At 42.5% G+C, this 14,384-nt stretch overlaps 1 protein-coding gene across 7 annotated transcripts in view; it reads left to right on the forward strand.

Annotated features, from left to right (window-relative positions):
• LOC122559665 (dedicator of cytokinesis protein 4-like) overlaps positions 1-14,384 on the forward strand; it is a 569,310-nt gene that overhangs the window by 170,072 nt on the left and 384,854 nt on the right. For all 7 annotated transcript variants that reach the window (XM_043709516.2, XM_043709519.2, XM_043709517.2 and 4 more), the window contains exon 8: positions 12,391-12,542. In XM_043709516.2, coding sequence (XP_043565451.2) covers positions 12,391-12,542 — 152 coding nt within the window. The remainder of the gene's footprint in view (positions 1-12,390; positions 12,543-14,384) is intronic.

Here is a 14,384-nt window from a genome sequence, read left to right on the forward strand (position 1 = left end):
GACTATCAGGTATGAAAAGAGAGAAAGGCTCCTGTCTTTTCCACTTGTTGGACATTTTAAAATAAAAGGACATATTTGCCAATTCATTAGATGTTTAACTATTCATGGAATGTGACAGTAAAAGAAACGCATCAAGTTACCTTGTATACTCCACGAAAAAGAATAATCTTTATTGTGCTTGACTTGATCAAAATAAATAATAAAATGTTCTAACATACATGCACTCCAAGCACAAATAAGTAGGAGGACAAATGAAGTAATCTATTTTTAAAAAAAATTTCAGTGAAAGCTAGACAGGTCATTTAGTTTTATGGCTTTGATAGTTTCAAGCTGTGCTTAATAATCCCTCTGAATTCAACACAGACATAGAACATAGAACAATACAGCACAGAACAGGCACTTCGGCCCACGATGTTGTGCCGAACATTTGTCCTAGCTTAAGCACCTATCCATGTACCTATCCAATTGCCGCTTAAAGGTCACCAATGATTCTGACTGCCACTCCCACAGGCAGCGCATTCCATGCCCCCACCACTCTCTGGGTAAAGAACCTACCCCTGACATCCCCCCCCATACCTTCTACCCTTCACCTTAAATTTATGTCCTCTTGTAACACTCTGTTGTACCCGGGGGAAAAGTTTCTGACTGTCTACTCTATCTATTCCCCTGATCATCTTAAACCTCTATCAAGTCACCCCTCATCCTTCGCCGTTCCAATGAGAAAAGGCCTAGCACTCTCAACCTATCCTCGTACGACCTATTCTCCATTCCAGGCAACTTCCTGGTAAATCTCCTCTGCACCCTCTCCAAAGCTTCCACATCTTTCCTAAAATGAGGTGACCAGAACTGCACACAGTACTCCAAATGTGGCCTTACCAAGGTCCTATACAGCTGCAACATCACCTCACGACTGTTGAATTCAATCCCTCTGCTAATGAATGCTAATACACCATAGGCCTTTTTACAAGCTCTATCCATCTGAGTGGCAACTTTCAAAGATCTATGAACATAGACCCCAAGATCCCTCTGCTCCTCCACCTTACGAAGAACCCTACCGTTAACCCTGTATTCCGCATTCTTATTTGTCCTTCCAAAATGGACAACCTCACACTTGACATGGTTGAACTCCATCTGCCACTCCTCAGCCCAGCTCTGCATCATATCCAAGTCCCTTTGCAGTCGACAACAGCCCTCCTTACTATCCACAATTCCACCAATCTTCGTATCGTTTGCAAATTTACTGACCCACCCTTCGACTCCCTCTTCCAAGTCATTAATAAAAATTACAAACCGCAGAGGACCCAGAACTGATCCCCGTGGAATTCCACTTGTAACTGGGCTCCAGGCTGAATATTTACCATCTACCACCACTCTCTGACTTCGGACCGGTTAGCCAGTTCTCTATCCAACTGGCCAAACTTCCCACTATCACATGCCTCCTGATTTTCCGCATAAGCCTACCATAGGGAACCTTATCAAATGCCTTACTAAAATCCATGTACACTACATCCACTGCTCTACCCTCATCCACATGCTTGGTCACCTCCTCAAAGAATTCAATACGACTTGTAAGGCAAGACCTACCCCTCTCAAATCCGTGCTGGCTGTCCCTAATTTAGCAGTGTCTTTCCAGATACTCATAAATCCTATCCCTCAGTACCCTTTCCATTATATTGCCGAACACCGAAGTAAGACTAACTGGCCTGTAATTCCCAGGGTTATCCCTATTCCCTTTTTTGAACAGGGGCACAACATTCGCCACTCTCCAGTCCCCTGGTACCACCCCCGTTGACAGGGAAGACGAAAAGATCATTGCCAACGGTTCTGCAATTTCCTCTCTTGCTTCCCACATAATCCTAGGATATATCCCGTCAGGCCCGGGGGACTTGTCTATCCTCAAGTTTTTCAAAATGCCCAACACATCTTTCTTCCTAACAAGTATCTCCTCTCGCTTACCGGTCCGTTTCATACTCTCCTCTTCAACAATATGGTCCATCTCATTTGTTAATACTGAAGAAAAGTACTCATTCAAGACCTCTCCTATCTCTTCCGACTCAATACACAGTCTCCCACTACTGTCCTTGATCGGACCTACCCTCGTTCTCGTCATTCTCATGTTTCTCACATACGTTTAAAAGGCCTTGGGGTTATCCTTGATCCTACCCGCCAAAGAATTTTCTTGCCCTCTCTTAGCTCTCCTAATCCCTTTCTTCAGCTCCCTCCTGGCTATCCTGTATCCCTCCAATGCTGTGTCTGAACCTGGTTTCCTCAACCTTATGTAAGCCGTTTCCTTCCTCCTTACAAGACATTCAAACTCCCTTCTGGATCAGTGGTGCTGGAAGAGCACAGCAATTCAGGCAGCATCCGAGGACAGGCAAAATCGACGTTTCGGGCAAAAGCCCTTCATCAGGGATAAAGGCAGAGAGCCTGAAGCGTGGAGAGATAAGCTAGAGGAGGGTGGGGGTGGGGAGAGAGTAGCATAGAGTACAATAGGTCAGTGGGGAAGGAGATGAAGGTGATAGGTCAGGGAGGAGAGGGTGGAGTGGATAGGTGGAAAAGGAGCTGGGCAGGTCGGACAAGTCCGGACAAGTCAGGGGATCGAGTTGCTGGAGGTTAGAAGCTAGGATGAGGTGGGGGAAGGGGAAATGAGGAAACTGTTGAAATCCACATTGATGCCCTGGGGTTGAAGTGTTCCGAGGCGGAAGATGAGGCGTTCTTCCTCCAGGCGTCTGGTGGTGAGGGATCGGCGGTGGAGGAGGCCCAGCACCTCCATATCCTCGGCCAAGTGGGAGGGTGAGTTGAAATGTTGAGCCACGGGGCGATTTGGTTGATTGGTGCGGGTGTCTCGGAGATGTTCCCTAAAGCACTCTGCTAGGAGGTGCCCAGTCTCCCCAATGTAGAGGAGACCGCATCGGGAGCAACGGATACAATAGATGATATTAGTGGATGTGCAGGTAAAACTTTGATGGATGTGGAAGGCTCCTTTAGGGCCTTGGATGGAGGTGAGGGAGGAGGTGTGGGCACAGGTTTTACAGTTCCTGCGGTGGCAGGGGAAAGTGCCAGGATGGGAGGGTGGGTCGTAGGGGGGCGTGGACCTGACCAGGTAGTCACGGAGGGAACGGTCTTTGCGGAAGGCGGAGAGGGGTGGGGAGGGAAATATATCCCTGGTGGTGGGGTCTGTTTGGAGGTGGCGGAAATGTCGGCGGATGATTTGGTTTATGCGAAGGTTGGTAGGGTGGAAGGTGAGCACCAGGGGCGTTCTGTCCTTGTTGCGGTTGGAGGGGTTGGGTCTGAGGGCGGAGGTGCGGGATGTGGATGAGTCAAACTCCCTTGTCAACCAAGGTTCCCTCACACGACTATCTCTTTCCTGCCTGACAGGTACATACATATCAAGGACACGTTGTATCTGTTCCTTGAAAAAGTTCCACATTTCAATGACATCCTTCCCTGACAGCCTGTGCTCCCAATTTCTGCTCCTCAGATCCTGTCTTGCAGCATCGTGTTTACCCTTCCCCCAATTGTAAAACCTGCCCTGTTGCACGCACCTATCTTTCTCCATAACCAAGGTGAAAGTCACATTATTGTGGTCACCATCACCAAAATGCTCACCCACGAACAAGCCCATCACTTGTCCCGGTTCGTTACCAAGTACCAAATCCAATATGGCCTCCCCTCTGGTCGGACAATCTACATACTGAGTTAGAAAAGCTTCCTGGACACACTGCACAAACACCGCCCCGTCCAATCTACTTGATCGAAAGAGCTTCCAATCAATATTTGGGAGGTTGAAATCGCCCATGACTACTATCCTGTGGCTTCTGCACCTTTCCAAAATCTGTTTCCCAATCTGTTTCTCCACATCTCTGCTGCTATTGGGGGGCCTATAGTAAACACCCAACAAGGTGACTGCTCCTTTCCTATTTCTGACTTCAGCCCATACTCCTTCCAAAGGCAGATCCCCCTCGAACTGCCTTTCTGCAGCCGTTATACCATTTCTAATTAGCAATGCCACCCCCCCCTCCTTTTATACCACCCCCCCCAATCTTACTGAAACATCTGTAACCAGGAACCTCCAACAACCATTCCTGTCTCTCTTCTATCCACGTTTCCGTGATGGCCACAACATCGTAGTCCCAAGTACCGATCCACTCCTTAAGTTCACCCACCTTATTTCTGATACTCCTTGCGTTGAAGTATACACACTTGAGCCCATCTCTGTGTCCGCGAGTATTCCCTGTCAGTGCTACCTTCTCCACAACCTCCCTACATTCTTGGACATCCTGAAAAACAGCTAACCTACTTCTGGACTACAAGTCTGGATCCCATCCCCCTGCTAAATTAATTTAAGCCCCCCCCCCCCCCCCCCCCCCCCCCGAAGAGTGCTAGCAAACCTACCTCCCAGGATATTGGTGCCCTTCTGGTTCAGGTGCAACCCGTCCTGCTTGTACGGGTCCCACCTTCACCAGAATGCAGTCCAATTGTCCAAATACCTGAAGCCCTCCCTCCTACACCATCCTTGCAGCCATGTGTTCAACTGCACTCTCTCCCTATTCCTTGCCTCACTGTCACGTGGCACTGGCAACAACCCAGAGATGACGACTCTGTCCGTCCTAGCTTTTAGCTTCCAGCCTAACTCCCTGAGCTCCTGAATGACCTCCCCACCCCTCTTCCTACCTATGTCGTTGGTGCCAATGTGCACCACGACTTCTGGCTGCACACCCTCCCCCTTAAGGATTCTGAAGACACGGTCTGAGACGTCACGGACCCTGGCACCCGGGAGGCAACAAACCATCCGAGAGTCTTGCCCATGTCCACAGAACCGCCTGTCTGTCCCACTAACTATAGAGTCTCCTATAACTAGCGCTCTCCACCTCTTCCCCCTTTCCCTTCTGAGCCTCAGAGCTAGACCTTGTGCCAGAGATCCAGTCACTGCAGTTTACCCCTTCTTGGCCGTCCCCCCCAACAGTATCCAAAGCGGTATACTTATTGTTGAGGGGAACTACCACAGGGGATCTCTGCACTGCCTGCTTCCTCCCCTTCCCACCTCTAACTATGACCCAGCTACCTCTGTTCTCTGACGTAACTATGTCCCTGTAGCTTCTATCTATCACCCTCTCAGCCTCTCGAATAATCCTCAGTTCATCCAACTCCAGGGCTCCAGTTCCCTAACGCGGTCTGTGAGGAGCTGGAGCTGGCTGCATTTCCCGCAGGTGAAGTCGGCAGGATCATCGGTGGTCACCCCTACCTCAAACATCCTGCAGGAGGAACATTCCACTGCATGCGCTGCCATAACTCTACACTTAGTCTCCAAAACAAGAACACTAACTAGCTTACCTGTTCAGCCGACTGAGTTCTTTTTTTTTAGGTTAGAGGAGGAGGAAGGGTGGGAGAGACTACACGTGTAGTGTCTTGGGTTCCTTCTCCACTCAAACTTCTTACCTTCCCAGAAGCCTCTGTTGACGACTTCCGGGTTCCCGCTCCTAGTTGAAAAAAAAACACAGATTGCGAAAAGAAAAACGTTAATTTAAACTGGTCTCTGCTTACCTTCTGGCTCCCCTCTCTGTGCGCCCACTGTAGCGGACAATTTTAAAATGTCAGCAGACCATTTGTATCTTTCTTTCCGGAGTACATTTCTGCTCGCTTGCTTAGTACCCTGCTGTAATGGTCAAACTTGCAGGATTAATTTAATTTAAATCACCAGCTACTGTGATGGGATTTGGACCTATGTCTCTGGAGCATTGACCTGGGCCTGCTATTACCAGTACAGTGGCATTTATGCACTGCCACAATCCCCCCTTTTAACCTAATCTTTCTGCCAGATTTCTGAATCAGAACAGGAGTACATTTTCCCTGTGACTGGAAACCACTTTGGTAATGTTGGGGCAGATAATGCTCGGACATGAAGTCTTTGGATCTCCAAACTCATTCAATCATTGTCCGGAGTCTGCAGCATCAGAGATGATGACAAATTTCTCATTGTGCTATGCAGGGATTTATTATCCAGAAAATAGTGCTCGACAGTTAAGATAGAAAATGAGAAAATAGGCAATGATCCACAACATAAACTGAGACTGTAGGACTCTGATCGAAGGTTCTTAAGGATGAATTCCTACACTATTTGGCTTTATCTTCTCTATGAATGAAGTGCTCACATGCCTTGAAAGCCTGCAAATACTGACCAAATGCCTTATAGTAAATAAATTATACAAAATGATTCATGGCAAATATGAACAATGGAGCTGCCTGGCAGATGAATGAGCCCAGCAAGAGATCCTGTGGACTAACCAGCTCCTGCAGGCTACTGCTCCAGTCTTGTGACTGATTTACTTCTTAAAAGCTGTACCCTGATTTGGAAGACACTGAGCAGATTACATATGCAGATGTTGGAAAGCTTAGAAGGAAAACTGATGGACAAACTCAACATGACTGGCAATATCTTTGGACAGTTAAACAACGTTCACGTTTCAATTCATCAAGACCGTTTTGTTCCTGAGCTGTCATAACATGCCTGAGCAGTACTGTTTGGCACAGTGGTAGTGTCCCTCCCTCTGAGCTAGAAGGTTAGATCAAATCTCTCCTGTTCCAGAGATGTGGAATAACAACTCTCTGAACCGTTGATTAGAAGACATCCTGGGGCCTTTTGTATCTAGGTCGACTCCAGTTTAAGTCCTGCCCACTCCAGACATGTGTGAAAACGTCTCTGAAAAGGTTGACTTTAAAATCAAAAAACATCACCATTTTTCTCTTTCTCCGCCCCACCCCATACTACTCAACCCATCCCATCCCAAATGTTGATATAGTATGGGGCAAAAGTGCCAATGGATTGCCAGTCAAAGGAGGGTGGCCCTGTACCGCATTGAGAAATCATGAGACATGAGTCAGTTGAGGCGATAAGCTATTCTTATGTCAGGGCTAGCAGTGGGCACGACATTGTTGAGATTAGAATGCCAAATGATTACCACCTTCCTGAAAATAAAGTAATGGGCATCACAAAATAAATGGAAATAACCTTTGGTAAGGAAAAGGGGCTGGCTAACTACCATGGTACTTGGGGGATACTTGGAAAGGCATTATTGCATCTTCAAGCCCAAAGGTTGGATAAAGATTTGAAGTGGAGGGCAATGCAAGCCTTTTAGATAGAGACTATTGGCAATTGAGATTGTTTTTGTGAATTCTTTCCTGTTTTCATTCAGCCTGTAAGTGACAAAAACTTAAAATCATTAACCGTGTGCTTGGAATTTGCCACAGAGATCATTTATTTTAAATGAGAATGATATCTTTTTTTCGTATTTGAGTTGGAATCGTTGTCACTTTCTGGAAGAATTTGGAGTTCACTTTGATTCTAGTCTTGCAATTCAAGTTAATCTAAAAATTCACTAGTCTTAATCAGGTACAAGACCAATTCCAGGGTCAAACGTTTTCATAAACTTTACAGAAATTAATTTTGGGAAAAGTGAGGACTGCAGATGCTGGAGACCAGAGTTGAAAAATGTGATGCTGGAAAAACACAGCAGGCCAGGCAGCATCCGAGGAGCAGGAGAATTGACATTTTGGGCATAAGCCTGAAGAAGAAATTAATTTTGTCAAAAGTGAAAAATAAATAAATCCCAATAAAAACAGTGGTTTTCAGTGGGTGTATGAATTTGTGACACAGGTTGACTGGAAATGGCTCCTGTTCAGTTGACTGAAGTTTTCTTCTGTCTTCAGTCTTCCTTTCTCATGCAGCATACTACTCAATATTATTAACTGTCAATAGGGAATACTCACTGTGTATGATCATACATGTCTCAAACCCTTACGAGCTCAATGATACATAAATAGTTCATGGTCATTGTTGGATTAGTTAGGTTGTGTCTGCCAATTCCTGACTGGTTTCTTTAAAAATAGTGGTGGTCTTGCCCATGTCATTTCAATTGTCTCATGATCTATTCTTTGACGTATAATTCACATGTATATGATATGTATGTGTACATAACCTGTTACATATTTGAACTTACTGAGCTAAACCAAATCAAGAGATACAGAATTCTGTCCTTGAGTAAAAGTTGCATCCGCTTAAAAACTCATTCTTCATTGTTTATTGGTCTCGGCTTATGTTAATCTGAACTGTGAAAAGGCAATAAAACCTTCCTTTATAGAAACTGTTCCGAAACTAACCACAGTCAAGTAAAAAAAAAAAATTAATACCTCAGTTGTTTAATCAAATCAAAATGAGTAATGATGGAAAAGGAACACAATCCTACACTATCTACGCCCCTAGTGCAGCAGTGGAGGTGGATGAATGGATGTCGAGGGAACACTTAATGTGGTGAACTGCACTGCTTCTGTGCCAATATAAATGATGATTTGCATCTATCAATGGCCAGGTAAATGGAGGTTCCCCACATTAACTCTTAACAAATGCAATGGTGCAGTGATTAGTATCAATCCCACCCAAAGTAAATAAAGTCTGTTCAGCAGTTCTGGCAGCATCTGAGAAGAGAACAACAGTAAAGGGGGAAAAAAAAATCCAGGTCATTCACCTTTCACTGAAGCTATCCTGGAATAATGAACCAAGAGAAGAATTGAACAAAGGTGATTCTTAGTTGACCTGACTTGTAAAGGTGGAGTGCATTTCAGGCAACTGATAACACAGCTTTTGATTCTGTGACAGTTTGATGGAATATAGTTAAATTAGAACCTTTACTATATTCTCGGGGACATAACCAAACACAAGTTTATGTATTCCTTGTTTAAATTTCAGAAATTAGCTGTGAATTTGTGTCCAGCAAATTATTTGTTGATATTTCCAGAGTGACTTAGAAATAAATGAAGTGCAACAGGGCACCACATGACTCCTGAAGGATACAACATCTTTATTATCATCTTCTACCCTTGCAATGGCTGTTGTTTTCTAAGGAAGTGGCAGATGGAGTTTAATTCAGATAAATGCGAGGTGCTGCATTTTGGGAAAGCAAATCTTAGCAGGACTTATACACTTAATGGTAAGGTCCTCGGGAGTGTTGCTGAACAAAGAGACATTGGAGTGCAGTTCATAGCTTCTTGAAAGTGGAGTCGCAGGTAGATAGGATAGTGAAGAAGGCGTTTGGCATGCTTTCCTTTATCGGTCAGAGTATTGAGTACAGACGTTGGGAGGTCATGTTGCAGCTGTACAGGACATTGGTTAGGCCACTGTTGGAATATTGCGTGCAATTCTGGTCTCCTTCCTATCGGAAAGATGTTGTGAAACTTGAAAGGCTTCAGAAAAGATTTACAAGGAGGTTGCCAGGGTTGGAGGATTTGAGCTACAGGGAGAAGCTAAACAGGCTGGGGTTGTTTTCCCTGGAGCGTCGGAGGCTGAGGGGTGACCTTATAGAGGGTTACAAAATTGAGGGTCATGGATAGAGTAAATAGACAAAGTCTTTTCCCTGGAGTCAGGTAGTCCAGAATTAGAGGGCATAGGTTTAGGGTGAGAGGAGAATGATATAAAAGAGACCTAAGGGGCAACTTTTTCATGCAGAGGGTGGTACATGTATGGAATGAGCTGTCAGAGGATGTGGTGGAGGCTGATACAATTGCAACATTTAAGAGGCATTTGGATGGGTATATGAATAGGAAGGGTTTGGAGGGATATGAGCCGGGTGCTGGCAGGTGGGACTAGATTGGGTTGGGATATCTGGTCGGCATGGACAGGTTGGACTGAAGGGTCTGTTTCCATGCTGTACATCTCTATGACTCTCTGACTGTGAGGACTGCAATAGTATGTTTGGAATTAAGTTTACAAGACACTAGCAGTAACAAGTTGGGGAGGAGAATGTTCCTAACACACACTGCTTGTCACACTGATGTTTGCTCAGATTTTCCACCTTATTACTGCTTGCTTTATGTTTAATCAACCTCTGAAAGATTATTCTATTAACCTTTCTCAGAGAATATCCACTAGCTTTAATTCGACATCCAACTCGCCTTCTGAAGAATTGTAGGACATTTTAAAGATTGTGTGTTAATTCAAGGAAAACATTAAATTGGCTACAATCAATGGCAAGTACTGCTAGACTATTGTCGTTCTCAATTCTCCAGTGGCTAACTTACACCAAAATTAGCTGGAGAATTGACTTAGTACTGGGATTGCTGTAGTATGTTCTGAGTATGAAACAAGATCACCAATGCATTGATACCAGAATTAAATACCTTTTAAATGTCATCAATTTTTTATAAACCCTGAACTATTAGTATAACAACTGGTTATGATTGACAAGCTGGTAATTATAATATTTACTCATAAATCTCATTGCTAACTTAAACAGCTAAGCTTTTGATGCTTGATAAATTCTGTAAGGCAAAACTAGTGTTAAAAGCAGTCCAGAGCAGAATACGTAGAGATGGTCCAACATATTTCTTAAATTGTTTCTTCCTTCTGGTTTGATGACTCGTCCATGCACCTTGATTATTGGCAGACACAACCTTGGTAGATTTCCTTACTCGCATAAGTAAACTAAAGGAGAAAGTAAAGTGTATAGAGAAAAATATTCACTTTTATTCCGCTATCATTCATTAGTGTTGCATTTTATTGACTTCCCTATTGGCTTCCTGCTATTCTGCTTGATGTAATATCTCTTTATTTGCCCAGATATAGAGGATTTAGAGCAAAAATCAGAAATAAGAACAATATTTTGTATCGAGTGGTTTCAAGTCCATTATTATTATAACTCTCATTGAAATATCAGAATGGAAATTAATAGAATTTAAAGTATCCACAGGCTACTAATCCTGCAATTTCTTTGTTATGGTGGTAATACGAAAGCAATGAAGTAACAAGAAATAGCCTATTATGCTAATACTACTTAAAATGGCAATGATTATAATGGAAAATCAAATAGTAACCACTTCACTTGTGATAACAGGGCTAGGATTCTCTTTGGATTGATCTTATGCGCATAAAATGCGGGTAATGAGGCATCAAAAGCAGAAAGGACAACCTCCTCCTTATGTTATAACCATCTTAAATGAGTTCTCAATGTATACTGCTGCAATCTCTAGTATTATTTTATTTTTCAGCTTAACTGGTAGTATCCTGAAGACTGGCTTAATTGCAGCAGATTTAAGATTGACATTATTTTTAATGGGGCAGAGGTACTTGCCATACTTTTTCTCTCTTCGGGCTCTGGTGGTGCAGTAATAGTGTCCCTACCTCTGAGCCAGGTGGCCTGGGTTCAAGCCCCATGTGATTCGGAGGTGTGCTTTAACATCTCTGAACAAGTTGGTTAGAAAATACTACTTGCTGTTTTCAATGAGGGATACTGGGGCAGTGGTGAAGCAGAGTAACTAAATAATGGCAAAAATTACTCATTCACTGTACACTGCAACTTCTTTAGTGGAATAATGGTTCTCATCACAGCATAAGTCTTGAACAAATTCAAGGCTCGATATTGCTGGAAGATATGTATTGATGACTCTGGTTACTTTTAGTCTGCCAACAATTTCAAGGGATTGAAAGGAGAACTTGAAGCTGTTAATCTGTAGAATTTACCAGTTGATTTGCACTCCAACATTATATACTTGGCATAAATGGTATTGTAACGGTCAGCCTTCCAATTATTTTTCTGAATTTGTTGCAATTCACATTAATTGTGCATTTAAAACAACTCAACAGATGGTTAGAGAGAGAATTTAACAGCATAAATATCTGTTTTTCGTGACTCTATAGCAGCAATTAAACTTCCTGCTCCATAAAGGCAACAATTAAAACCATTCAATCCAGTTGCATGTCATAAATGATTAGAGATTTTTAATGTCTCTAATTTTAAATGATCACTTTATCTTTTCTTTCATCTCTTTCTTCTGTCAATTTGGTTTTTATTTCTCTCCATTTATCTGGTTTGACTCCAATTTATCATTCAGTGTCCATCTCCGTTGTCCCTTGGTTTCCTTTTTAATCTTAAATCCCAGTTTTAACCATTGTGTTACTCACTAAGGTCCCAGCTACCTCATTGCTTTAGTCACAGGTATAATCAACCTTTATTGCCAACAACTTACAATGCTAAAGGAATTTGAACAGAAGGGAACAAGATCTGGCTAACTAACCGCATGTGCAACAGGGTATTCTGTGACATAAATTTAACAAATTGGTCAGCTGTTGACATGAGTGAGAAGCTTTCCAGTGATGTTGTGCACACTTTCTTTGGCTGAGAGGAACATAGACTCTGTCGACCTCTGCCTCTGATCTGAACTGACCAAGAGCTTTTGTGGTAAAACTAAGGCTTAATGTAGAAACATGCAGCATCACTAAAATTGCAGTGTACTGATTTCGGGGAAAGTAAATCCTATTGTTATGACAATCATTTTGTTGTATAGTTGAAGCCATGACTGTTCGTATTGTAATGTTTGGTTTATTTTTATGATTACTAACAGATGGAGCACAGACATCGCAAGAAAGATACCCCAATACCAACGAGTACCCATCACCTCTTTCTGCAGATGAAAAGTCTGATGTGTGCTAATCTAGGCGAAGAACTAGAAGTCTTCTTTTCAATTTATGATAGCAGGGAAAATCATCCTGTCAGGTGAACTGAACTAATTTATTTTTTTAGAAAAATGGATATTTAATTTCTGATGTAATTTTTGAAGATTGAATTGAGATTTTTGGGAAATGTACATTGTTAATCTGCTGTTTCAGCTACTAATCTGTTTTGTGAGGAAGGAAGTTCTAGCTATGGAAGTAGTGCAACAAAAATTTTACCAGACTGATTCCTGGCATGGCAGGACTGACATATATGGTGGAGAAACTGGATCACTTAAGACTATATTCAGTGGATTTAGAACAATGAGGATGAGATTTCATAGAAGCCCATAAAATTCCTGTAGGATGAAACAGGGTACATGCGGAAGAATGTTTCCAATGACTGGTGAGTCCAGAACCAGCATTATAGTTTAAAATTTGGTGTAGGCCATTTACACTGAGATGAGGAGAAATTTCTTCCCTGTGTGGAATTCTCTGTCGCAGAAAGCGGTTGAGGCCAAAAACTTGAATGTTTTCAAAAAGGAGTCGGGTATAATTCTTAAAGCTAAAGGGTTAAAAGTGGATGGGGAGAAAACAGAAGCAGGGTATGGAGTTGGATGGCCAGCCATGATCATATTGAATGGTGCAGCAGACTTGAAGGACTGAATGGTGAACTTTTGCTCCTGTTTTCTATGGTTCTATGTTTAATTATGTAACTTAAACAGATTTTGGCAGTGGTTCCTTTTCAAATACTTGTACGCTGTTGACAAAAGCCTGAAATAGATTGCTGCTGTAAAAATTTAGATGGTTCTTGTATGTACTCTAATGATGTAAGTAGCTAAAAAATATTATTACTGGATTTAAAGCCTCATTAGTGAGACAGCTGTTTTCTTAAAAGATGAATCTGTGTTGATCAGTTACAACTAAACTGTGAAACACTAGCCTGTTACTTTGAATAAACATGCACTGACTCTTAAATTTCTGGGTTTGGACAGAAGTCAATTCACAGAATTGTTGTGGCACAGAAAGAAGCCATCCAGCCCGTCATGCTTGCACTAGCTCTTCACAGGAGCATCATTACTGAGTACCAAACCCCTGCTTTTTTCATGGTCCAGGAATGTCTGGTCAAGACCTAACAAGGTTCCACTGAAGCTGTGTTGTACACTGCTCCAAGTTTGCTTCCCTTTAACTTAGCACTTTCACTTGCAATAAAGGTCGGAATGGGTTCTGCTGACACAGAAGCAGTCTTTGTTTAGATTGTCACCTATTATCTATGCCGATACATCAGTTCGGTACTGAACGAGCGTGACATTGCTGGATCTGCTGACTTTTTGGTGAGAATTTAAACTGAAAAATAGTCTGTCTGTTCAGATCGATATAAAGATCTCTCAAGCTTCAAAGAAGAGCAGGGAGCTTAAAGGTTACTCCCAAAAAATATCACCATCGAAATAGATGATCTGCTCATTCATCTAGTTTTATGGTTATTGAGAAATTCCTGATGGGAAAAATAATCAAATTTGCTATGTAACATTGCACTTAAAATAAATTCATGATTTGTGCAGTATTTTAGGCCATTATGATGATTAATTAAGTAAATATCAGAAGTTTGCTTCATAACAACTTTTGGAAGGGGTTTCCTTCCATATCCTTTGTTTTATATACCATGACTTACTATCTGCATTCCATTTGGAAGATTATATAATTTGCCGACAGTGTCAAGGGTTAATTGTACCCATATTCTACTAACAGTGACCAAGGATGTGTAAGGAGGTATGGTATAGTGATATTAGATAATGTAGGATTGGGACATAATAAAACTCTGCTCTCGCGTGGTTCTGCATAAAATATATAGCTAATAAATGTTATCAGTTGGCACCAGTCCTGGGTTCAACCCCTTGTATGTCTT

The sequence above is a fragment of the Chiloscyllium plagiosum genome, unplaced genomic scaffold, assembly GCF_037043375.1.
Source record: "Chiloscyllium plagiosum isolate Xiang-an unplaced genomic scaffold, Cpla_swu_hap1 HiC_scaffold_19, whole genome shotgun sequence".
NCBI lineage: Eukaryota > Metazoa > Chordata > Chondrichthyes > Orectolobiformes > Hemiscylliidae > Chiloscyllium > Chiloscyllium plagiosum.